The following is a 24,613-nucleotide window of genomic DNA, read 5'->3' on the forward strand; positions in this document are numbered from 1 at the left end:
TATGGGAAAATTTTCTTTATCTTTTTGTTATGTAAAACACCAGGGCAGCCAGTTATAATTGGCTACTTCCCCTCTGACTTGGGTTAAAGACGATGAGGATGGGTGGAGACTGTGTAGAGCCAGAGGGAGAGTGCCCTGAGTTAACTGCACCATCTTTCATCAGCCCCTGATTAACTGCTACAAACTGGAAATGAAAAATCAAGAGTTGCTACATCATGCAATTTTTTCAGGAAAATCTGTGGATCTGTAATTTTACATAAAATCTCTGATGTTAAAGGCCTTTGTTTAGGTAAAACAGTGAGCAAGCTCAGCAAAAACATATCTGAAGCTACATATGGTCTAGGAGCTGGCAATTCATAAGTTTATAAGCTCTATGCTTAGTGCTCTGGAGAAAATAAAGGATTATGGTATTCTGGGTGCAAGGAGATTTAAAAGATTGTCATAAATTTTCATAAAATTTCAGTGAATTACAGAAGGCCTGAAGTCCTGCCATGAAACTGTCCATAACACTTAGTTTAAGAATCTTTGATCTAGAACAATGAGTCTCATACTTCAGTAAAAACCACCTGGAGGATCTGTTAAAAACACAGACCAATGGGCCCCACCCTGAGAGATGTTTTATTTCCCCCACCTTTATTAGGGTATGATGAATAAATAAAAATTGCATATATCTTGGTTATAAATTATAATTTGTTTTTAGAAGAGGTCCAACGAGAGGTTCTGATTCAGTAGGTCTGGGGTATGGCTCATGGGTACAGGGAACACAGTTTGAGTAGCGCTTATCTAAAGCAAACGTCTTATTTCACAGGGGAAAGCAGTAAAGACTGGAAAGGGAAGTGAAGCACCAAACACAGGAGTCAGAAAACTGACTGGAATTTGAGGCTCCTGAGTCTACATTCAGGGCTCACTCTAAACAGTTCCCCCTAAGAAGAGTTTTCTAGACTCTTTACCACTCCCAGGCACCCTGTTATAGTTTACCAACCACAAAACTATCCCATAAATTCCTATTTGTGACATGACTTATTTCTGTTTTTATTTTTGTTTTTAAAGCAGGTACAATTGACTCTCAATACCATTTCTCAGTTTCTAGATTTTTTTTTTTTGTAAAGATAGGGTCTGCCAACGAGGACTTAGAGTCTTATTGAGGAGACAACTTGTGGTCTACTAAAAAAAAGTCTATAATACTAGCAGCATAATACATCCATAATACCTGGATGAGTCAAGTCTTTGCACTATTTGGAAGAGAATGCTTCACATGGAAAATGGAATATGACTTACACCATGAAGGGTAAGTAAGATCTAGACAGGCAGAGAGAACGGAGAAAACATAGGAAGTAGGAGCAAGGATGATAGCATAGGCGTAGAAATGAGAAAATGATTAACATTCAGGTTTGGGTGGATTAAACTCCTATATGAATTTTAAAATGTAGGATTTGGGAAAGCATTAAACTACAAGAACTGCATCCTTTTGTATAAAGAGCCTCAAAATACTTTTATTTTTAATTTAAAGGTGTTAAGAAATTTCATTTACACTGTAGCCTCACAGTGACATAATTGTGAAATTCAAACTGGTTGAGGATATTAATTGGAATATAAAGATCTGTAAGTATCATGAAAGATCTTAATTCTTCCAGCAATAGTTTGCTGATATCAGGGATAACAGGACCAAAAGGCAGTATCTGTTTCTTTCTTGGACATGCAAGCAAAATAATGCTCTGCTAACCTGTAAACAATCCATAGGTTTTGTGGTGGTCATAAAGATGCACAACTCAGTTCTGCTGCAGGGAGCAGAGCTGACTGACAGCCCAGATGGTCATAGCTGCCCATCCAGTTCCACTCCTGTTTAGCATGGAGGCCACTTTTCCCATAGGTTGCTCCCAGGCAATGCCTGAGCAAAGCAGGGGGTGGCTAAAGCAGGCCCATTCCAGGGACACACTGGACACACCAGTGGGCAACAGTTTGTGCATTTTCCATTCATTCAACTGAACCTTATGGAACTGTTCTGCAGTCCAGGACTTTTCCTACCCAACCCTTCTACCTCCTTCTTCTCCCTCATGGGAATCAGACCTGCATGGCTGTCTGAGGGCTCATCTATCCTCTCCTGCACCTTCTCCTTCAGCTTTTACAGGCATTTCCCCCAGTCACTTTCTAGCATATTTAATACATTCTTGGAGTCTGATTTTTGGAGAACTTGGACTACTAGGCAATTGAAGTGGGTCTGAAACTATATTTGTATTATTAATACATATTAAAAAATCCATGGACTTACTTGTATAGTGAAATAGAGGAAAACCAAGGGAATAACCCCCAGAATGAAGAGTGGTAGAGCTCCCACAATGACCAAAACTGTTCCAGTAATATCCAAAGTACAATTCAGCCAGGTCCGTAAGTAGTAATGGAAACGCATATCAATTATAAACATGTCCTAAAAAATTTGATATTTGGTCATTATATTTTTAACTCTTAATGGTTTAAAATAAAGGGAAGAAAAAATACATCATTCAAAATAAGAAAAACATTTGCCCAGGCGTAACAATCTGATTATTAAATAAGTATAACTACATGGTCTTTGCTCTCTCCAAACCACTCCCGTACATTTTCTCCTGTGATCAGTTAAGAGGGTGTTTTAGGAACTTGATGTCTATGGTCAAGCAATTTGTATTTCCCAATGACAGCCTCATAGCACCTAATTTATATGAGTAAATCCAAACTCTGTTCAGAAAAGAGTCCAAGCCCCAGTAGTTCAGGCGTTCAGGAGCAGTGGCCTACCACTATTCACTACTTAAAAATTGTAGAACACTCCTGGTCATTCTTATCCACTGAGAGCATATCCAGTGGTCTTCTTGGGTATCCAGATCCTACTGATATCAGAAAAGGGGAAAACAAAATAATCTTCATTTACAAAATTAGAAACCAAAAGATGGAAGTGGAGAATAAGAATGAGGGAAGGACATGAAGATCATACATCTATTCACATGATTTAATCAAGTCTATGTGGTATAAGGTATGACCTGAGAGAGCCCAGGGAATGGGAAGAACCCAACCTTGAAGAGATGCACTACTCAGTTCAGTATGAACTGACACAAAGAGTGGGGATAGAATTCCATTTATTCTCAGTCTTGCTTTGGGATTTCCTTGATCATCTCATACACCAAAGAGTGTAAGAGCATCATATTTAAATACAACTTCCCTGCCAGTGTTTGGAACACACCTACCATATTCTGGTGTGTTCAAGACCCAACTGTTTGATGTGTTACTGTATAAAAATGATAGTTATTCAGCAGGGTCATAGAGAAATGTCCACTGAGATAAACTGAATACTGGTAATCAAATTCTTCTATAAATTCTCAAAGAATAGCATGTCCATTGGTATGATTAAGCATCTATTATGCTGAATACTTTCATTTACATTTTCATATTTTATCCTCATTTTCCCATGTACAAACACCAAATTTTTAAAACATATATACATAAATATATTGGCATATTTTAAGGTTATGAACCTACACTGTTTAATACTGGAAGCACTAAAATATATGGTTATTGAGCTCTTGAAATGTGGCTACTGAAAATTAAGATGTGCTGCAAGAATATAATACAAAACCAGATTTTGAAGACTTTGTAGGAAAAAAAAGAATGTAAAATATTTAGTTAATAATTTCATATTGACTATGGTTTCGTACAATGTTTCAGACATTGTATTAAGTAAAATATTTTATAATTAATTACTTTAACTCTTTCTTTTTATTTTTTATTGCAGCAACTAGAAAACTTTACATTACCTATGTGGCTTGCATTATTTTTCTATTGGACCGTGCCATTATAAGTGCTTAATAGTAAACACAGTGAGGAAAACCCTAAAGGTAAGCAGAGACACTGGGAAGCTCCACCCATCGCCCATTTACTATAATGGAGTAAATAGCTTTCTTAAAGGCAGAGTGTTTAAAATTCCAGATACCACAATATAGACTTACATTTTCTTCTTCATCTGAGTCTGAAGAACTGACTCTCAAACTAAATGTGTGTAAGAACTGGAGTTTTAGACACCAAAGCACATGTTCTTCTTGGATTATTTGAGCAATTTTCAAGGGCTTTTTAAATTAAGTGTGTAAGATGTGATACTATTACATAGCAATCATAGATGTCCCAAGAATCAGACATAAAATAACAATGAAATTTATACTAAACATAACCTCATATTTTTAGGATATTTTTTTACAAATGAGATTATAAAGTACTTGACACAGATCATCATTTTTAGGTATTTAATAAAGTATGGCTTTACTTACCTTGGTGAACCGATTAATGATCTGGCCTATGGGATTGGTTTCAAAAAACTGGAGTGGGAGGTGCAGCACATTATCCAGCAGCTGAACATGCAAAGTTCGAGAGGCAGCCAGGGATCCTCTGGTGAGCACATAGGCTCCAGAGCAGACAAGGAGACCTAAATCATTATGAGGGGCATGTTAACATCTTAAAGGAATTTTGTATTTTAATTCTCAAAAGGTTGCTTATAGTAGCATTGATTTTTTAATGGGAAATTCAAATACCAAACTTAAAAATGTGTAACGGTGGCCCAAATTGAGTTTAAATGTATATGGTGCACTGGAAATAAACATAGATGGTGTGATAGACTGCCATGCTATCAAAGCCGGGCTGTAATTATTCACAGGCATGTACTCTCGAGAAATACACAAAAGATAAGAGAGCAATCAGGTTCACACAATTTTAGCAACCTATTAACTTTATGATGTCCTTTATAACTGTATAACTTTATATCTGCAGGATAATGTAATAGGGTAAAAAACAGCAGAAAAATGCATCCACACTTCCTATCAAATGTGTCCAAAATTGAATTCACCATTTCTCTGTTCTACCAATTAAGACTTTGTCCTGGTTTCCTTGCTTTTGTCTTTATTGTTCTCCAATTAAACAAACTGAACTTTGAAATCATGACCAATGCCCTCTTCTTACTTACCCTCAAATCACCAATTCTAACACGTTTTCACTGCAATGTCTTCCCTATCCATCCCTTTTCTCCAGTCCCATGGCAGCTCTCCGACCATTCATTTATTCTTTGATTCACTCATCCCTTATTTATTCAATCCTATTCTCTTCCCTATTCACTAGTTAGCACTGGACTAGATGTTTTGGGTGGCTCAGAGATGGATCAGGTAAGAGATCTTTCTGTACTAGATTATCTCCCACCAAGACCCCTGAAGATACTGGATTATTCCTTCCCTACCATTTGCAAATTTTCCCTCGTCTCTGACCTTAGTTCCTTCAATAAAAATCTCTTTTTTCAACACTGATAATTTATTCTTAGGTAGAAAAATAACTCCAGTTATGTCACTTATCTTCCTCAAATTGACATATTTTTCCAGTTGTCTTTCCAACTATCATCTTCAACACATCTCCAAACTACCTTCCCCCCTTGTTTTTTTTATTGCCCTACCAATAACCTGAAGACACCCTCATGCATGCCTACACCCTCCTTACCTTCCCCATCCCTGTCTTTGTTCACATCTTTTTCTCTGCATCTACCACCCTCTCACTTCTGTGACCTCAATCCAACACATTTCAATCCATCTTTTTAGTGTCACTTCAAATGTCAACTATTCCTTGGAAACTACCTTAATCTCTTGAACAAAAACAGCTTTCCCCTGCTCTGAATCTTCACAGTGCTTTCTTTTACTATTTTTATAGCACATATTGCTTGCCATGTAGTTTTAAACTTTACTTAAAATGTAGTTTTTAATAGACTCACTGATCTTCCCATCACTCACATACAATAAATAGCCATGTAATGAAGACTTTGTCCTGAATGACTAAACATATGAGCCTCAGTTTCCTCGACTGTAAAATGGGGATAATAATATCTTTTTAAATGGACAAATACATTATTTAGTGTGGGCCATGTAACTGCCACATATAAGTTCTGGTTTACTCAAACATGGCAAATTAAAAACATATGCATTTAAATTGTCACAAAATATCTGAAAATCATGGCATAGATTCTGTTTGAAATAAAATGACACCCAGATGCTTGTCTGTGAATCATTTAGGCCAGAAAGAAAGAAGAGAAGCAGCTGGACTTTTTCTTTCCTTACCTTGAATTAATCCCAATAATCCATAGATGTTAAGTTTATTATTTCTTATTTGTTTCCACTCTGTGAACTCATTCATGAGCTTTGCTTCCTTTGACCAGGCACTAAGCCATAGATTCTGTCCAATGCCCACTAAATTCTGCCCAAGGTAAATGGCCACAGTCAGCCACACCCAGAGCCAGCCAAAGGCTTGAAGGTACTTCAGAAAGATTGAGAACTTTATCTAAAGGCAAAATTGGCATAAAATTAGGTTACTGTACTTAAAAGTCAGACAAGCTAGACTTAAATCCTAGCAGATATTTCCTAAGCTTTATGACTTTGGTCAAATCACTAACTCCCCTGACCCTCAAATTACTCATCTGTGAATTGAAATAACAGTAGCTACCTTATAAAGTGTTAGCACAGTCATAAGCACTTAAAGATAAATGCTCAAATAATCTTAGTTACTGTTATTAGTAAACAAGAATATACATAGCTAATAACATGTAATCCTAATTAAACATCACTATAATAGCCAAACAGTTCCATTTTATTTAATTTCTTAAAACTACTATATGGCAACCCTCCTCAAATTCAATGAAAAATGAATGGTATTTTTTAATAATGCAATGCAATCTTTTATATTTCAGTGGTTAATAACAATAACACTAGTTTTTCTGGTGCTTACCCCACCAATAGGAATCTTCTCTTTTTTCACTGAGAACTGTTTTCCTTGATCCAGTGAGGGCCTGATAAAGCAATACAATGTTCACTTTTTGGTCTCAAATCAACCAGACATTTTCTCTAAAGTTATACCTTCTCCACCATTTTGTTGCATATTCCTCTACTTCTTTAACAGCAAGCTGACCTGCCCTAATGATAACATTGTTCCTTTAATCTTCAAATAGACAGATTGTTTATTTTTTCACACCCCACATATTACAGAACCAGGACATAGTGTCTGAATTTTCACTGCTTCTCTAGATAATTATGCTTCAGCCTTAAGCCAAATTCCTGTATTAAAGCTAATGCCACCTGGTGGTACCATAATATATGCCTTGTCATCTACTTGCCTCCTTGCCTAACAGAGGAATTGCATCAGGCTCATTCATCCCACTTTGTTCTGCCACCATCCTGGGTGACGTCATACCTTACATAGACAACTGTATTAAACTCTGTCTCTTTTCAACTTCACGACCTTCACACTTCCAGGATCCTTCATCTGCATTCTACTTTGGCCATCAACTTTCATGATCTAAGCTCTGAAACTTATTACCTGGAACTAACCCACTTCTGAAGCCCCACTCTAAACATTTCAGTCTCTGGCCATAACCTCTTCTATTTCAATTACTTTCACTACATTTGGTTTTTATTTCATCTTGACTCTCAGTTTCCAAATCCAGCTTTCTATTATCCTTGTGCTCTAGGATGATCAAAGATCCTGGTTTACCATTATTCCTGGTTTTAGCATTATCTATCCCACATTCCAGGAAACTTTCATTCTCCGGCAAACCTATGCCCTCTCTATATTCCCTTCATTATCCAGCCTATACTGTACTCTATGATTACCATTTCATCCAAACTGTGGTATTACTCTGAACTCTCAGGCCCTGTTTTCCTTCTATTAAACCTGTGTTAAAATCCACATGTCAGTCTTTGTTACACTTTCTCACCACCTGTGAACTGATGCTTTAAAAAATCATACAGTCCTCCAACTTGGTTCCACTACAAATTAGTATCTTCCTTTCACCTGAGCTGTTAATAGTACCTAGAAATTCTTGCATCAGTCTCAGAAGAGGGCCCACATCCTGCTTGATGGAGAAAATAGAAGCTGACAAGGAAGACAGTCACCAACCTCTACGTTTATCTGCATCTCAGCCAGTCTTCTCTAATTCTCTCCTGTAACAAAGGTAGTTCTCCCTCCAGAGCTAAGGATAATCTTATGACCTAAATCCCCTTCTGTCCCATTTTCTCAAAATATATTTATTAACTAATATTTATAATGTTTCCACATTTTCCTGTCAATGAGTCATTTGACAGTGCTTGTCAAAAATACAGATTATACAATTTCCTCTCTAGAAATCCGTCTTCTAAACAAATGACCCAAGGGTTCTTAAGACAGATCTAGGAAACCCTGAATTGTTCCCTCTCTTCTCTAATCTTCACCTTCTTCCATTTTAGTGACTCCTTCCCATCTGCCCATAGACAGCAAATTCGTCTCATTGTAAAGAAAGAAGATGCTCCCTCTCTCAACTCTGTCTCCCTTCAGTCAGCAATTCTACTTGCCTCCTTTTTATAGCCAAACATTTTTCTTCCAAATCACCTTTTCCTACTCAAACTTTGTGGCACCTGGTCAAAACTGTTTCAGCAACAGGGCCATATGATACAAGAAAATACTTACTGCTATATCCATGGGATACTTTGAACATTATTTCACATAAACTCCCTGTGACATTTAACATCATTGACCACCCCCTTGTCTAAGGGACCCTGATGTGTGTATATTTTCTCCAACTCTTTGACCCTCTGTTGGTTCCTCTTTAGGGTCCTTTCTCTGCATCCCCTTCGATGTTTATTTCCTCAGACTCAGTTGTAGTGGATATCTCCTTTGTATGCTTTACATACTCCTGAACAATCTCATCCACTCCCACGGTTTCAATAACCTTATTTAAGTGCAAAGCTCAAATTGACTTCTCTTGTCCATATCCCTCCCAGATCCATAGAGCAAAATGCTGACTTGCCATCTACTTCACCTCTTTGCTTATTTATCTCATCCACACCTGAAGTTGAACCAGTTATTTTTCTAGCTCCTCTAAAGCTTTCTCTGGCTTTGTAAAGGGCCACAACACTTCTGTCTTAATCTTGGCACATTTCCAACCAGTCACTAAGTACTCATCAATTCCTCTGGAATTGTATTCTCAGAGAAATATTTGAAAAATACTGAACATTAAGGCCAAAGAATATCATAAGAATATTAAGGACAAAGAAGGAGGGGAGGAGGGACAAGAGAGGAGGAAGACAAGCAAAGAAAGACAGATTTATAATCCTATGCGCCAGATAATGTCTGAAGACTTGTGGTGCTGACATGCTTGTGAATATTGCTATCGTCTTTTCTCTATGTGTGTGTGGTATCAAAATACAAATGTTCTTCTATAACTGGTCTTCAATTTTAAAAAAATTTTACACATGGTCTTTGTAACTGAATGTAATGAATCTCAAATATGATTCTATAACAACACTGTATTTTGTCATATGGCAACACAATACTTTATTATTTTAACAAAACAGTAGTTAAAGTGGTTGCAATGTTTCCTACTTTAATTATTGCTGTAATGATCATTCTTTTTACGCATCTCTCATTGTCATTTTTAGGGACACAGAACCATGAGGTATTCTAAATTCTAAGCATTTGATATACCTAATATCAAACTGACCTCTAGAAATATCAAACTAAGGTGTATGCCTCCATTTCGCCAGGTTTCCCAATGTATTTATTTGACTAGGCCAGTAGTTTTTCCCTTCCTCCCTCTGACACTAGTGTCAAAAAACATTCTGAAGGAGTGGCAGTACACGCCCCTTGGTCAGCTTCGCTGTCAGGAAAAGATACACTATTTAACAGACACTTCCATTGGAATAGCTCCTGGCATATGATTTGGGTTAATTACTTTCATCATCCTTCAAGCCCTTGGCATGGCTTCTGTCTGGATAAGTAAATTTAGCACTGGTGTCAAGCCAAAAAATTAAATCTTAATGTAGCTGGATATAAAATGCTGTGAAACCCAACTGTTAAAAGGGAATTAAAGCACCTTAATTAGATATAACTAACAAAGACCAACAATTTATTGGGCACTATACAAGAGGGTGTTGCTTTTCCAAACTACAGTGGTTTTTTTTTTTTTCCAGAAAAAATACTTAATTTGGTTCAGAGCACTTTGTTGCAAATAAGTTTTATTTGAATTTTAAAAGAGCAAATTACTTTATGCTGGTAGAGAAGTTTTAAAAATGAGTCTTGTTCTGTCCTTCAGAAGCTCTCAGGAAAGTTGGCACAATACCCTTCTGCATATTTTTGTATAAGAGATATAAAATTAACATACTGAAACCATTTTCCCTGAATGGAGCATACAGTTGCAAAATACAGAGTACCTACAAGAGGACTAAAGAGATTAACAGAGTCTGACATGAAAGCCAGAAGGCGGCAGTCTAGATACTAAAATAACATTACCAGTTTATTTTATTCAAAGATAGTAATAAACGTTTAAGGAAAAAAACTATATATACCGTATAAATTTAGACCAAAAATGAAAACTAAAATGTGGAAGTAGTTTAGATTATTTTAGTCCCTATTAGAAAATTGAACTAACATCATAAAGAATTCTAATTCTTAAATTTCGGAGGAAGGGATTCTCAGACATTATTTGGTCCAACTGTCTTCCTTTCCACCTGCTTACTGATGGGCAGTTAGCCAGTTTCCCCATGAGGAACTCATTGTATTCTACCTCAGTGGAGCCCATTGTAGGGAGCCTCTAAGTGCAGTCAAGCTCCTTCCTACTTATATCTTTCAACCTGTAGTCTATCTTGATTCTGCACTAACTGGAAATAATTGGGTGATTTAAAAAAAAAATTATGTTGAAAAGCCAGGAAAATGTTCTCATTTACTGTCTTACCAAATAGTATAGCAGATTAAAAAAATAAATACTAGAATAGGAAATAGCACAGAAAGTAATAAACTATGAATGCATAGGAAGTAGCAAACATGCACATATTTTGGAAAAATTAAAATACATTTCTGGTCTCTCAAACACAAGATAGAAAGTGATTTAATTACTATGATTAAAAACAAGAAAAGACGGGCATAGGGGGGATTCGTGGACATCCAGTAATATTTTTATCACAATCATTAAAAAGTAAGCTCAATGCTGGTTTGACATTGGATTTGAGATTCATTGAACTAAGTTTCAAAATGCTGGCTCCAGTTTGAGCCTCCACAACTCAAGAAATGATTAGAAACCAATTCTGAACAAAAATTTTTAAGGATTGGGATTCTTTCTTCAAGGAGAAATTTCCCAACAGTTTGTTTCACAGAAACCTTGAGGGATTCGATTTAGATAGCATGACTAACATTTATAATAAGGAAAATTGATTAAGTTACAACAATACTTACTGATTCTTAAGTTTTTAGCTTTTAAGCAAGCTACTCATTGAGGGCATGGTAAGACTATACACAGGGGGAAACTTTCTTTATAATTTAGAGATGTGTGGATCCTACAGCACATGGATTTCCAAGACTGTTTAAGGGCTTCTAGACTTGCTTTTCTAGAAGATCCTTAAAAACTGACACTCATTTAAATGAAGTTATATTTATTTAACTTAGACCATTTATTGTTATAATGGTCAAAAATAAAATAAATGATGGATTAAAGATCCTTGACTCTTCTTTCAGTCTCTAATTATTTATTCATCCATTAAAAAACTACTTGTTCAAAACCAGTTTGTATGTTATTAAGCGTTTAACTGAAACTTGTTTACATGGCAACAGAACAGTGAACAGACGAAAATTCCTGCTCTTACAGTTTATAATCTAGAGGTGAGAGAAAGATAAAAGTAAATAAGTAAATTTTTCAGTATGCTGAAGATTAATAAGATCATGGAAAAAAAAATAAATCCAAAAGGGAGTTGGAAGTATTGTGATACAAAATACTGTAGGTAGACAATCTTCACTGATGAGGTGATATTTGAACAAAGTCCTACGGAAAGTAGGTGAGCAAGCCATTTGGGTATCTGGGAGAAGTATGCCCAAGGCAGACAGATCAAAAAGAGCAAAGGACCTAGGGTGGGAATGTGGCTCATTGTTCCAGGAAAGGAGTCAGTGTTGGGGGAGCAGAAGTGTGAGGGGTGAGGTTTAGGAGGTTCTGAGACCAGAAGAGTAGACGGGGCCAGGTCCTGTTTGACTTTTCAGGTCATTGTAAGGATTTGGGATTTTACTCTGAGATGTGAATCCTTTTGAGACTATGAAATCTCAAAAAAAGAAAGCATAATATAATAAAATTAAATCAAAGTTTCATTATTTTTATTTCTCTCTCACTTCCTTCCATCCCTCTCTCCATCTCTTCCTTCCTTCCTTCTTTTTTTCTACACAGATTTTTCAATTCCTGTACCAAATTCATATTTCTAGGTCACGTATTCTGGCCTGATAATCATCCCAGTCCATTGTAGAATTTTATGTCTAAAGCCTATTTTGACATTCACATCTGTAGTGTATACAAATGCTATGGGTTGAGGATATTTTTGGCACACACACAAAAAATCACAGTAGATTTCTACTACTACAATTTGGCTAGAAATTACTGAGAGTCTAATGAGCTTATGTTTCCCACACTGTCACATCCATCTAACTTATAGTTTAAAATTTAGAAACCACTAAGCACATTTAATATCCATTATAATGTATAGATCTTTTTTATAGGATTCATTTTAAATGCTAAAAGAAATATAATTAATTAGACCATAATCTCAGTCAGCCTGATATTATCCTAATACTCACCTATCATTTTGCTCCAGGATTTGGTCTTTCAGTATAGTCCTGGAGTTGATTACACTGACTTGCTTTAAAGCTTGAGCTGGAAAGGAGGATGATGACTGCTTTTATATCCATATAAGGAAACAATATACAATATAGAAATCCAACGAAAGATTATACAAGTTGCAGAAATTTTTGTGTGCTAGATCCTCAGCTATACTGAGAATCCCTCCCTTTTCTGCATTATTTTCCCTTCACCTAAAATGACAATGAAACTAAGATTCCATAATGAAAAAGCCCATAGAGAAATTCTCTTTTGGATGTTAGAGAGGGATGCTAACTTGTTTTGGGCCTTCCACAGAAGAGCTAAATATTTTCCCAAGAGGAACACAACTCTAGTCTTTAGAAGAAAAATGCAATTTCATCAAGCTTTATAGACAAATGTGATTATTGTGAAGATTATTAAGAAAACACAACAGTAAATACCCCAAATGTCTGTCACGTTCTTATTAATGTCACTAATACCAATAATAGCTTCCTTTGTGGTGGCACTGTTGTAGATGTTTTATATAGACTTAACTCTTAATTCTCAAAGCCGCTCCTATGAGGAAGATACTATAATTACCCTTATTTTAGGGATAAAGAGATTGAGGCACAGAGAAGTTAAGCAGGTCTCACAAATCCAGGTCACACATCAGGAACTATAAGACTAAGGTTTACTGCTGTTAGTGAATTTAATAGGAAACATCCCAAAGCTGTTTTTTTATAGTTTGATAATTAAGCTCCTTGAATTCAGACTTGTCATCTTTAAAAGGAAGAAACTGGACTTACAGATTTCTCAGGTCTCTTACATGAATTCTGTTTTCTTATTTCTAGAAGTAAACATCTAACCCTTAGTGGAAGAACCTGATTTACATCAGCTACCTCTATGAAACATGGAATTCCATGTCTCACAAAATGAAAATTCAGTTTGGAGATGTTTCAGCCTCTCTTGTCTAAGGAACATTCTCATCATTATAGTTTAAAATAATAATGTTTATATTTATAAATTTATAATTTATAGAGCACTTTCACATGCATTATATAATTTAAGTGCCAAATGAGCTGATAAGATAAAAAGAATTGGTAAGCTTACCCATATTCTGCAAGGGAAAAAATGCAATTTCATAGGATAGGATAAGTGACTTGCCTGAAACTCAAAGTTGTCAAAGACATACAGAAAGAGAGAAAGTAATCTGAGCCATACACTCCTTTTCCTACTATGTCAAGTACGTGTTCTTATACATTTGATACAAAGTTTAAGAGTCTGGTTGGCCTCTGGCATGAAACAGGGCAGCATCCAATTCAAATTCTGCTACTTACAATCAGTCTTAACTTCTGCAAGAGATCTAATCCCTTTGTAAAACCAGGACCATGTACATTCAGGAGGTATCAGGAAGGATTAAATTAATGTAAAAATTGTGGACATATTGACATAATTAATACCCCAAACATTCTAGCTATCATCAGTATTATTAGCCTTGACTAAACCTATAAATATCTAAATTCATCCTTAGTCTTCCTATCTTTCTTGATTAACCCTTTCCTCACCACTGATACTCTTATATAGTAAGTATTTCCATGAGGTAGGGCTTGTTGATTTTTCAATTAAATGGATTTTTAGAGATCCAATGTATCCAAACCCAAATTATACTATAAACACTACTCTTCTAAGTTACCTGTTGTCAACTCCAATAGTGAAGGAGAGAATAGAAAAAGAAATGGCTGTATCATAAGCAGTTTGGGGCGCGGGAGTGATAAAAATGTGCACTGTTCAGCTCCATATCAACTGCTGGGGAAAAAAATCTACTTCAAGTCCTATTTTTTTATAAATGGAAAGAACCAGAGGAGTTAAGTCATTTCTGTGAAGACACATAATCATTCAGTGTTAGAACTAGAACCCAGGACTCCTAAAATTAATCCACTGTTTTTTACACAATGTTGTGCTGACTTTTACTCCCACTGTAGTGTGTCTGTCACATAAAGGACTGTGTACCTTTGAAAGGAATTCTTGAACAGACTCAAAAGCAAAAAAGGATAAATTACAATAACTAAATGACAGATCACATAAGAGTTTTAGAACTGGGGATCATGCTTCTCAAAGCCCACTCTTTTGGAATGTCCCTTTCCCCTAAATCCCAATAAAAATACTCTCAGATATATTCTGATTTTTCCTGATTATTTTTGCAAATAATAAAAAAAAACTCCCTCAACATCCGCGGGAATTGAGGCAGAGTGTAAATGAAGGCTTGCATGCCGTATTTCTATTTATTTAGCAGTTACAGATTGAACTGACAGATTCATAAATGAATTCCATAGTTTATCCTGACCAATACACCTTCCATCCACCTGGAAGGCAAGGACTGGTAAGAGCTCCTCTGCAGAACACGGCAGCCCTGGGCAAGGTGGGCCCTGTCAAGGTCCTTGCCCCCTTCTCTCCCACCACGCCTTTATCTGGCATCATGTCTGTGGCCACATCAGCCCATATGTCCAGGCTCTGCCCACACCACCAACCATCCAAATTCAAGAATAATATTGCTTTCTACTTGTTACCATAGAGGACTCATGTACATAATGAGGTATATAAATGTAGAGAAGGAATGATATGAAGGGGATTTAAACAAGAGCGAGTTCCACAACTTTCAAAAGACACACTGTTTGTATTTTTTGGTAAGTTAAATACTGAACTTAAAACTTGCACATTGCCTTCTGTTAAAGCTACATTTCCCAAAGTAATCTAACTTAAAAATAAATGGCCAGGTGAGGCTGTGGAGAAAGGGGAACCCTCCTACACTGCTGGTGGGAATGTAAATTAGTTCAACCATTGTGGAAACCAGTATGGAGGTTCCTCAAAAACTACAAATAGATATACCATTTGACCCAGGAATTCCACTCCTAGGAATTTACCCTAAGAATGCAGGAGCCCAGTTTCAAAAAGACATATGCACCCCTATGTTTATTGTAGCACTATTTATAATAGCCAAGATATGGAAGCAACCTGAGTGCAGTAGATGAATGGATAAAGAAGATGTGGTACATATGCACAATGGAATACTATTCAGCCATAAGAAAGAAACAAATCCCACCATTTGCAACAACATAGATGGAGCTGCTCAGTGAAATAAGCCAGGCAGAGAAGACAAGTACCAAATGATTTCCCTCATTTGTAGCAACTGAAGGAACAAAACAGCAACAGACTCACAGACTCCAAGAAGGGACTTAGCAGTTACCAAAGGGGAGGGGTGGGGGAAGGAAGGTGGGGAGGGAGGGAGAAGGGGATTGACGGGTATTATGATTGGCACACATGATGTGGGGGGATCATGGGGAAGACAGTGTAGCACAGAGAAGTGTAGTGACTGTGGCATCTTACTATACTGTTTGTTGAGCAATGACTGCAATGGGGTAATGGGAGGACATGATAACATGGGTGAATGTAGCAACCACATTGTTTTTTCATGTGAAACCTTCATAAGAGTGTATATCAACAATACCTTAATAAAATAAAAAAATAAATGGCCAAAAAGTACAGTGGCTGATAGTTTTTTAAATCATCCCATTAACTCCGAAGGAAACACACTTCCAGTAGAAACAATGGAAGGAGATTTACCCATCTAACAGCTACTGAATACCTGCTATTTGCCTAGTACTAGGCTACATAAGTGTTGGGGATGGAGAAAAATGGCAAAGCATCTCTTCATTCTCATCCTAGGACATACTCATAGACATCTCTTTCCTATACACTAAGCATAAGTTATTACTTAGCTTGGCCAAGTAGGCAAGGGATCATTTCCAAAGCTGCCAACATTAAGAGAAGTACTCCTTTTATTAAGAATGACCACAGACATTTGACGATACATGAGATACTTTGGGATGAATCTACACATAAAACATTTGAATTTAAGAAAGAAAGAAAACCAAGGAATAAAAAAGCAGTACACAACTAATGTGGATTAGCTTAGGCTCAAAAAAGAAATACATCAGCCATACAGCTTTGGCTTTTTATTTCAAGGCATTCAACTAATACATTACACTGATATTATTATAAACTGGTTTCATATTTTTATGAACTTTATATCCAGCTAATGTGTGAAGGGAATTTATGGATAGCAGTTCATGTAGGAAATACTGAGACATAGCTATATATTCCTTCTTTTACCCTGAAATGATGAAATAGTTAATAAGTTTGACAGTCATTTCTCAGTGATGTTCTGGAAAGGGACCAGGTAGGGATCATGATGGTGGTCTACACGAGAAACCATTTCTAGCTGGAAGAAGAGATGACGGCACAACCAACTTGCAGAGCTGGGAAATGAATGATCTCTGAAATATATTAAGCCAATGCTGGATCTCAAACATTCCTGTGTCCTAATCAGTTAAGGATCAAACCACTTCATTTACATAAACATCTATGAAAAAATTTAAAATGCTAGGAGTATAGTATAGCAACAAAAATTAGTAACTAAAATAATTATTTCATAACTGTTAGACAAATATCATTCCTCTTGTCCTTCCTCAGATTCTTTTTCTTTTATTTCTATCTCTCAACATGCAATAATATATTTAAAATATTTATTATTCATTTGACATGGATTTATGCTCCCTGTTCTTAACTTAAAAGAAAGGAGAAAGTTTAGACCCATTATATTCTAGACGGCAATAGATCTTATAAATCATCTAATCTGTTATTTCAGAGATGAACAAATAGACCTTGGGACATAAAATATTGCTTAAAAATCATAAATAAAGTTGATTTTTAGCTGATGTGTCCCACTGTATGTATTTCTTTTCTGGAGAAAGGAAGGTGTTTATTTAGCTCCTTTTAAGCAGGATGAAAAGCAGAAAAAAGTAAAGAAATCAGGCAGCTAAAGGACTTTCAGAATGGTAGATACAGTGTATCTTAGGCTTATTTTTCATTGTGTCCTCACCTTTTTCTTGTTCCCTGAAGGCCTGAAGCATGTTCATGAGGTTTTCAGTTTGAGACAGCAGTTCCTGGTACGTTCCCATTTGTGCTACTCTGCCACTCTCCATGACAATAATAAGATCCATCTGTGGTAGAAGTGTGAGGTTGTGTGTCACTAAAATACGAGTCTGAAAAACAGTGTTTTATTCCTTGGGTTACAAAAAATAGCAAAAATAAACTATTTTAAAATAGTTGCATTCATGTTTTTTTTTTTTTTGTCTTTACTATTTCAGAGTGTAATTCTTGGTAGGTACCTGTTTAAGGCAGCATATATTTCACAGTGAATGATGATAAGCTGCTAGACAAGAAAAAGTAGTTTGCAAATGTTTTTGACCCTTTGGTTTGAGTATTCTTCATTCATTAAAATGCATCAATTTAAAATAATTTCACATCTGTTATTCTTGCTTCCCTTTTTAGGGTCTGTAGCATTACAAATAAAGTGTTGGTTCGAGTCACAATTCATAGTCTTTATATTTAAATCTTTCCATATTATTGTATACATACATGTGATATTGAATGAGGAGTTTTTATCTTAGGTTCATTTAAATAAGTAAAGACATTTTTCTATTATCTACTGAGATACATATTTTGTACATTTATTTAATTTTTCCAGAGTGCTCTATATTAATAAATATATAAACACCTATTATGAAGGAAGGAGCATGACTCTGTGGTCAGACAGACTTAAAATCTCTGCTGTTCTTAAATTAAGCAATTTACAACAAGTCATTTTAAGCCTCAAGCTCTTTCATATGTAAAACAGGAATAACAATACCTATCTCCGTGACTTACTATAGGTACCAAATAACTAACTTACTCCCAAACATGGTATGCCTTTGGTAAATATTAATTCCTTTCTTCTTGGCCCCTTCACAAAACAACTGAATTGTTATTATTGCTAAATTACTAATGCCAATTTTTAAGTAATACATAATCAATAAAACAAATTTACATAAGCATACTTTGCATTTTTCAAATTAAAGTTAATTAAACTATAAACAACTCACTTTGACACATAAATCCCCTTAGAATATGGGGATTAGTATTAGTCTCTGAGGTAACAGTCACATAACTTGTCAGAGTAAATGGGTAAGTAAAACTTTAAAAATATTTCATTAAAATTTGTCTGTAAAAAAGCAATATAACATCCCATTTTTCAAGTGAAATTTGACTACTTTGCTTCAACAAATAAAGAACATATTGGAATATTAGGCACAATGCTATGGAGGATATCCTCTCTGTCCCCAAAAAAGCGTAAGTAATGCTATGGCTACCTTGTTTTTCAAAATGCCTGAGGATCCAATCACTTTTTCAAAAAGTTGCTTTCCAACATGAACATCAACTGCCGACAAGGGATCATCCAGGAGGTAGATGTCAGCCCCACTATAGACAGCTCTGGCCAGATTTACTCGATGCTTCTGGCCCCCACTCATATTTACACCCTGAAAATGAAAAAAAAGCAGGAGTAAAAAAGCAAAGACCAGAGGGAAAATGTGTAAATCTCAAAGCACAGATAGTTACACCCATATTCTCTTCTGTAGCAGAAGTAGACAATAACTCAAGACTAATGCTCAAGACTTTATCCTAAAAAGATTTACTCCCACACCCCATTTCCCAGTGCTACTAATTTGTGCAAAGTAACAGATACAGCTACTTTCTCTGAATTGCTGGCTCTCAAAAGTAGATACTAAGGGTTAAGGTGAAAAGAGTTTCCTATTCCCTGAGAAGTCTTGCCTGTGGGATATTAAACAAGACTTTTGGCTGCCAACCATATGCTGACACCAGTGATCATTTTTAAATTGACACACGGGAAGTTAAGAATAATAGCTAAATTACCAAAGCAATAATCAACATGTCCTATTTTCTTCGGTAGAAAGATTAGTACAAGTCTTGTTGGCAAAAGTACAACTTTAAGAAGCTAGAATAAGGAATATACATCACTCCATGCAAGGATTAAAGTCAACATGTACAGCCATGTATGAGAATTATGGGGCCAGACCCAATTTACTTGATTTATTTAATATTTAATTTTCATAGATCTTGTTTAAAAGCTCTCCGTGTAGCATGGAACTTAGTTAGTTACCTGTAACTTCTAAATGTCATTCCTTCTTTGTCTTTCTCTTCCCCCATTATTCAACAAATATCTCCTTTGCATAACTATAATCTGGGTGCTATGCTAGCACTTGGGATTCAAAGATAAATGAAATTGAGTTTCTGTTATGAGAAGGTCACAGTTTAGCATGGCAGCTGGGTATGAAAAAATATATATAAAGTAATATCATACATATATATGTGAGAGTGTATGTGTTTATGTGAGATTATAACTGCCCCCAACTCATGGGTTTGTCATGAGCATTTAATAAGATGAGGGTGAAATATTCAGGACAAATCTAACACCAAATACACATATGAACAACATTAGCTATTATCACCCAATCACTCCTCTTGCCCATCCATCCTCTGCCTTGTCTCACCTATCCTGTAATTACTGCCATCATCTTGCTTAAAAATCTTAATGCCCACATCACTCTCTTCCCGTCATCCATAAGCAACAGCAAATTTCCTAGTATAAATCTAAGATACTTACATTCTGGTATTAACTCATCTGTCAGCTACCCTTTCAAAGCTGCCCTCAACTGCCTGTGGCCTGCTAACCAGACTTGTTTACTCATCCCATTGCTAGCGACAGCAATACCTAGGTCAGTTGTTCTCACTAGCCTATGAGATCCTACCTAGTAATCCTTGCATTCCCAAAACATTGAGACGGTCTGACTCTGGGTGATTATAAATACTGGTAAAGACAACTGATAATATGATTGGCAGAGATCTACTAGGCTGCAAATCCCTTGAAGGTGGGTACAGCTCTCTTGCTCACCACTATGTACCCTATAGCAGATTAAAGACTAATCAGAGTTTGTGGTCAATTGAAGAATGCTAAAGGAAAGATGAATGGAAGTGAGGGAAATTCTACATTTGTTATCTTGGCTGTGTCAAAAACAGATTTCGTTTTGCAAAATTCAATTACATGTTTATTTTAAAGTGCCTCATCAGATTTGGAAAAATTTAATTTTAAAAAGCAGAAATTATAAATGGCAGTAACACTGAAAGCCTACATTAAATCTATAGCTCATATTTTAATTTTTTTCCTCCTTAAATTAGTTTTACTTACATACTGTTACCAGCTCTTTCATATTATTAGAGATTGGCTCTATCAGCCTAATGTTCAATGTATATTAATAAGTTTGAAGAAATCACATTTCTACATAACTTAAGCAGTGGTACCATTTTGCCTAGTAACAGTGAAGACACCAGAAAAAAAAAGAGGTTAGAAAAAAATTAAATCAGTTTAATATTTTAAGAAAATACATGAAGCCATTATAAGTCTAGTTAAAAGGAATATTTTATCTCATCCTTGATTTTATTATTTCTATATTCTACAGTTTTGTTCTGTGATAGATTTTATGTATTAACTTACCTAACAGGTATATTAAACAACATGAGGCCAGGGGTACAAGTGCCTAACAATGTTATGCCTACTCTCCTTTCAGAAATTCAAAGCACTCAATAAGGATTATTTACTCTCCTTCATAGTACACGTGAGTTACAGGCAGAGGCTGCCTTTGCATTCAATGGAGATTTTACTCGAGTTGGGGATAATCTCTCAAGTCATGATATCTCATTTTGTTCTATTTTGTTTAACTCCAAAACACTGAGCAGCATGACTACTCATTAACACAACAAAAATAAAATAAAATAGAAGAATAAAATGATTAGGAAACAAGTTTCTCTTAAATAAGAGGAATGAGTAAATGTGGAGTAGGCACCTAAATGAGAACATCCACCCAGAGCCTCTTTAGAGCCCAGACTCAGTGCCTCCACTGGAGACTGGTGCACAGTCTCCCCTGTCCTAGGCTTGTCTTTGTGCATAAGAGATAGAGGAAAGAACAAATCTATTATTTATTCATTAGACAGTGAACAGCATTATGTCAGAACTAAAATAAAGTGTTGATCATCCAGTTGGTGTACTTTCATGTCCTCACATGGATAGGAACAACAGAATTTCTTGCTGATTTTTAATCTGTTTTCCAAATAGTCAATTACAAATAATTATTTGTCCTTAGTACTGCCATCTTTTTCATAGGAATCCTATAATGATTTTTTAAAATTATAGTTACATAGCTGTTAAAGACATCAATTAAAAACTATAAATATTTTATTAGCACAGCTGAAATTTTATCCCTGCAAATGACAAATTATATATTCCTTACTCTTTCTCCAATCTCAGTGTGATCTCCATTTGGTAACTGCTCCAAATCGGGAAGGAGAGCACAGGCTTCCAATACTCGCTCATAAAACTGCTTCTGCATGACGGAGCCAAAGAGAATGTTTTCTTGTAAAGTGCAATTCTGAATCCAGGCTTGCTGGGAAACATAAGCCACAGAGCCCTAAAAAAGAAAGAAAATAAAGACTCTTTACAAGGGAAAATGAGAAGTTGCATGCACCATGTTAAGTTTAGGCCATCGTCTTGCCTTCTTTATCTTTAAATTGAATTTTTTAAAAAATCTAGGTTATTTCTTAAATGTTAGTATAACCTATTTACATTTTAATCTTATATATGCTTATTAGAGGCCACTTCAAATGAGTTAACTTGAGTTTTTTATTTACTTTCACTCTAGTATCTATCAAAATTATTTTTTGGTGGGATTATCTGTTTCTGGTGGGATTTTCTAGTAGATGCTGAGTGTATTAGTCAGCACTGGCTGCCCTAGCAAGGTACCATGGACTGGACGGTTTAAACCATTAGGTTCCCAACCTTTTTTGGCTCAGCACCCACTTTTTCAAAGAGTGATTTGATAAGGCCCCCTTAAGTGAATTATACTATACTATACATAAAACAAGGGCAATTTTTTTCAAATCATTTTATTAGAAGAAATTAACAATATTAATATACTGCTCAAAGTATAATTAAAATTTAAAAAATTAGAAAAGTATGTATTATTTTTAAAAATTAATGAAACCTTTATTAGTGAGTGGGTTGAGCTTGGTGAGATGACACTAATTTTTCAAAGTTTGATGTTATTTTTGAAATCAGCAATTTTAAATCGTCATGTTTCACCATTGACAATTTGTTTATTTTCTTTGTTAATAGATGGCTGATCATGCTAAATCCTCTTTCGACTAAATATGATGATGGAAATGCAATGAAAAACTTCTTTGCTACAGCCCATAAGGCTGGATTTAATATTGGAATTTGCCTTTGAAGCCCAAATTCTTGATATCCATTTTTTAATTTCAATTTCATCTCTTCATTTGTTGACAATTCTATCAACTCCTCCTGCAGTGATACTTCTGCTATTTGTAGGTTCAAGGAAGGTTCTAAGACAGTCTGGAATAATCACGCTGAGTAAATCCTGAAATCTATTTGTAAAATCTTCTTTAAGTGCTTCCAAATGCTGGCTATAAACCAGAATGTCATCATCATTTGTTTCCACTGAAAAAAGATTTAGAAACTGATAAAACTGTCTTTGACTCAAATTTCTTTTGTACAAGTCAAGTTTTGGCACAGAAGCAGAAATAGTTGCCTTGGCTTTGATCAAATTCACTGTTGAGTATTAATCAAACCTTTCATCGCGTTATGCGAGTATTGCCCAAGGGGGCGGCGGCTGGTCCCCAATGACCCGTTAATATGTCTCTGACCAAAAATGCTCCCTCAGGTTTCTTCAGCACCCACCGGTGGGCAGTACTGCCCCCACTGGGAACCAGGGGTTTAAACAAGAGAAATGCCTTTTCTCACAATCCTGGAGGCCAGAAGTCTGACACCAAGTTGTTGACAAAGCTGGTTTCTCCTAATGTCTATCTCCTTAGCTTGTAGACTCCTGAGTCTCCACATGCCCCCTCTGTGTGTGTGTTTTCCCAATTTTCTCTTCTCATAAGGACATCAATCATATTGGATTAGGGTCCATCCTACTGACCTTATTTTAATTACCTCTTTAAAGACCCTATTTCCAAAAACAGTCACATTCTGAGATATTAGGGTTTAATGGCAGGCAGAAATACAGGTATGAGCAGGATGAAAAGAGGATGGGGCCCACCAGGACCTCAGGGAGTTAACCAGATAAAGCCAGAGAGCCAGAAGGATTCAGAGTTAAATGCCCTCTGCAGTGTGAGTTCATTCCACAAGCTCTGAATCTGGGCTGACCTTGAGACTTGCTCTAGCTAATACAGGTGAGATAGAGCAGAGACAAGCATCATGATTAATTTTCCTTAAAAAAATGCCAAGATATGAATTGCATAATAAGAACAGGAGGGACTTATCTTAAGGCTAAGATTCCATTTTGAAAGAGAATTTGAAAGTTAGATTCCTGGCCTGTTTTTGGGTAATCAGCCAACAACCTATCTGAAGGAAAGCAGTCTTAACTGATACGTTCCCAGTGTCTGGGAGTAACCATTGTCTTGGAGAGAAACAGAAAGTTTATCCTACAGGATTGTCTAGAAGACTGACTATGAATAATGACATATTGTCTCTCACCGTAGATAGACATCATGAGACCTTGAGACAGGGACCATGGGTGTAGTCAGAGTAGGGTGAGGGCCTCTGGGAAAGGCAGGGAGGAATATTTACAGTCAGAGCAATGTAACAATGGGCAAAGAAGTCCCCATTGAAACTCTGTGCTAAGCATTATGCAAAGTCAAGGTCACACTAATTCTCTAGGGAAAGATACCAGACTAAGAATATAGACATTTTCAGTGAGATCAGTTAAAGGTCAAAAGGCCAGGAGCAACTTGGCCTGGAATATTTGAGTGTTCTGCAAGGGTATCTCAGCATAACCCATGACTTCACTGTGAAGAGCCCTAGCAGACAGACAAAAGCCCAGCCCACCTTGAGGGCAGGGCAGTTGATGCAAGTCCACACCCCTAAGTTTTTTTTCATGTTCTCGAAAAATCCTCAACTGCCTATAAAACCCCCTAGACAACGTACCACTACGGGCTCTCTTGTACCCTCCTAGCATA

General features: G+C 36.1%; 1 protein-coding gene across 1 annotated transcript in view; it reads right to left on the minus strand.

Annotated features, from left to right (window-relative positions):
* Positions 1-24,613, minus strand: part of LOC118910409 (multidrug resistance-associated protein 1-like) — a 96,560-nt gene that overhangs the window by 12,713 nt on the left and 59,234 nt on the right. The window contains exons 13-20 of the mRNA XM_036881526.2: positions 21,871-22,047; positions 18,877-19,044; positions 17,568-17,730; positions 12,628-12,703; positions 6,775-6,835; positions 6,111-6,330; positions 4,290-4,444; positions 2,270-2,425 (exon numbers count right to left, since the gene is read on the minus strand). Of these exons, the coding sequence (XP_036737421.2) occupies positions 2,270-2,425; positions 4,290-4,444; positions 6,111-6,330; positions 6,775-6,835; positions 12,628-12,703; positions 17,568-17,730; positions 18,877-19,044; positions 21,871-22,047 (1,176 nt within the window). The remainder of the gene's footprint in view (positions 1-2,269; positions 2,426-4,289; positions 4,445-6,110; positions 6,331-6,774; positions 6,836-12,627; positions 12,704-17,567; positions 17,731-18,876; positions 19,045-21,870; positions 22,048-24,613) is intronic.

Source organism: Manis pentadactyla, chromosome 1, assembly GCF_030020395.1.
Source record: "Manis pentadactyla isolate mManPen7 chromosome 1, mManPen7.hap1, whole genome shotgun sequence".
Taxonomy (NCBI): domain Eukaryota; kingdom Metazoa; phylum Chordata; class Mammalia; order Pholidota; family Manidae; genus Manis; species Manis pentadactyla.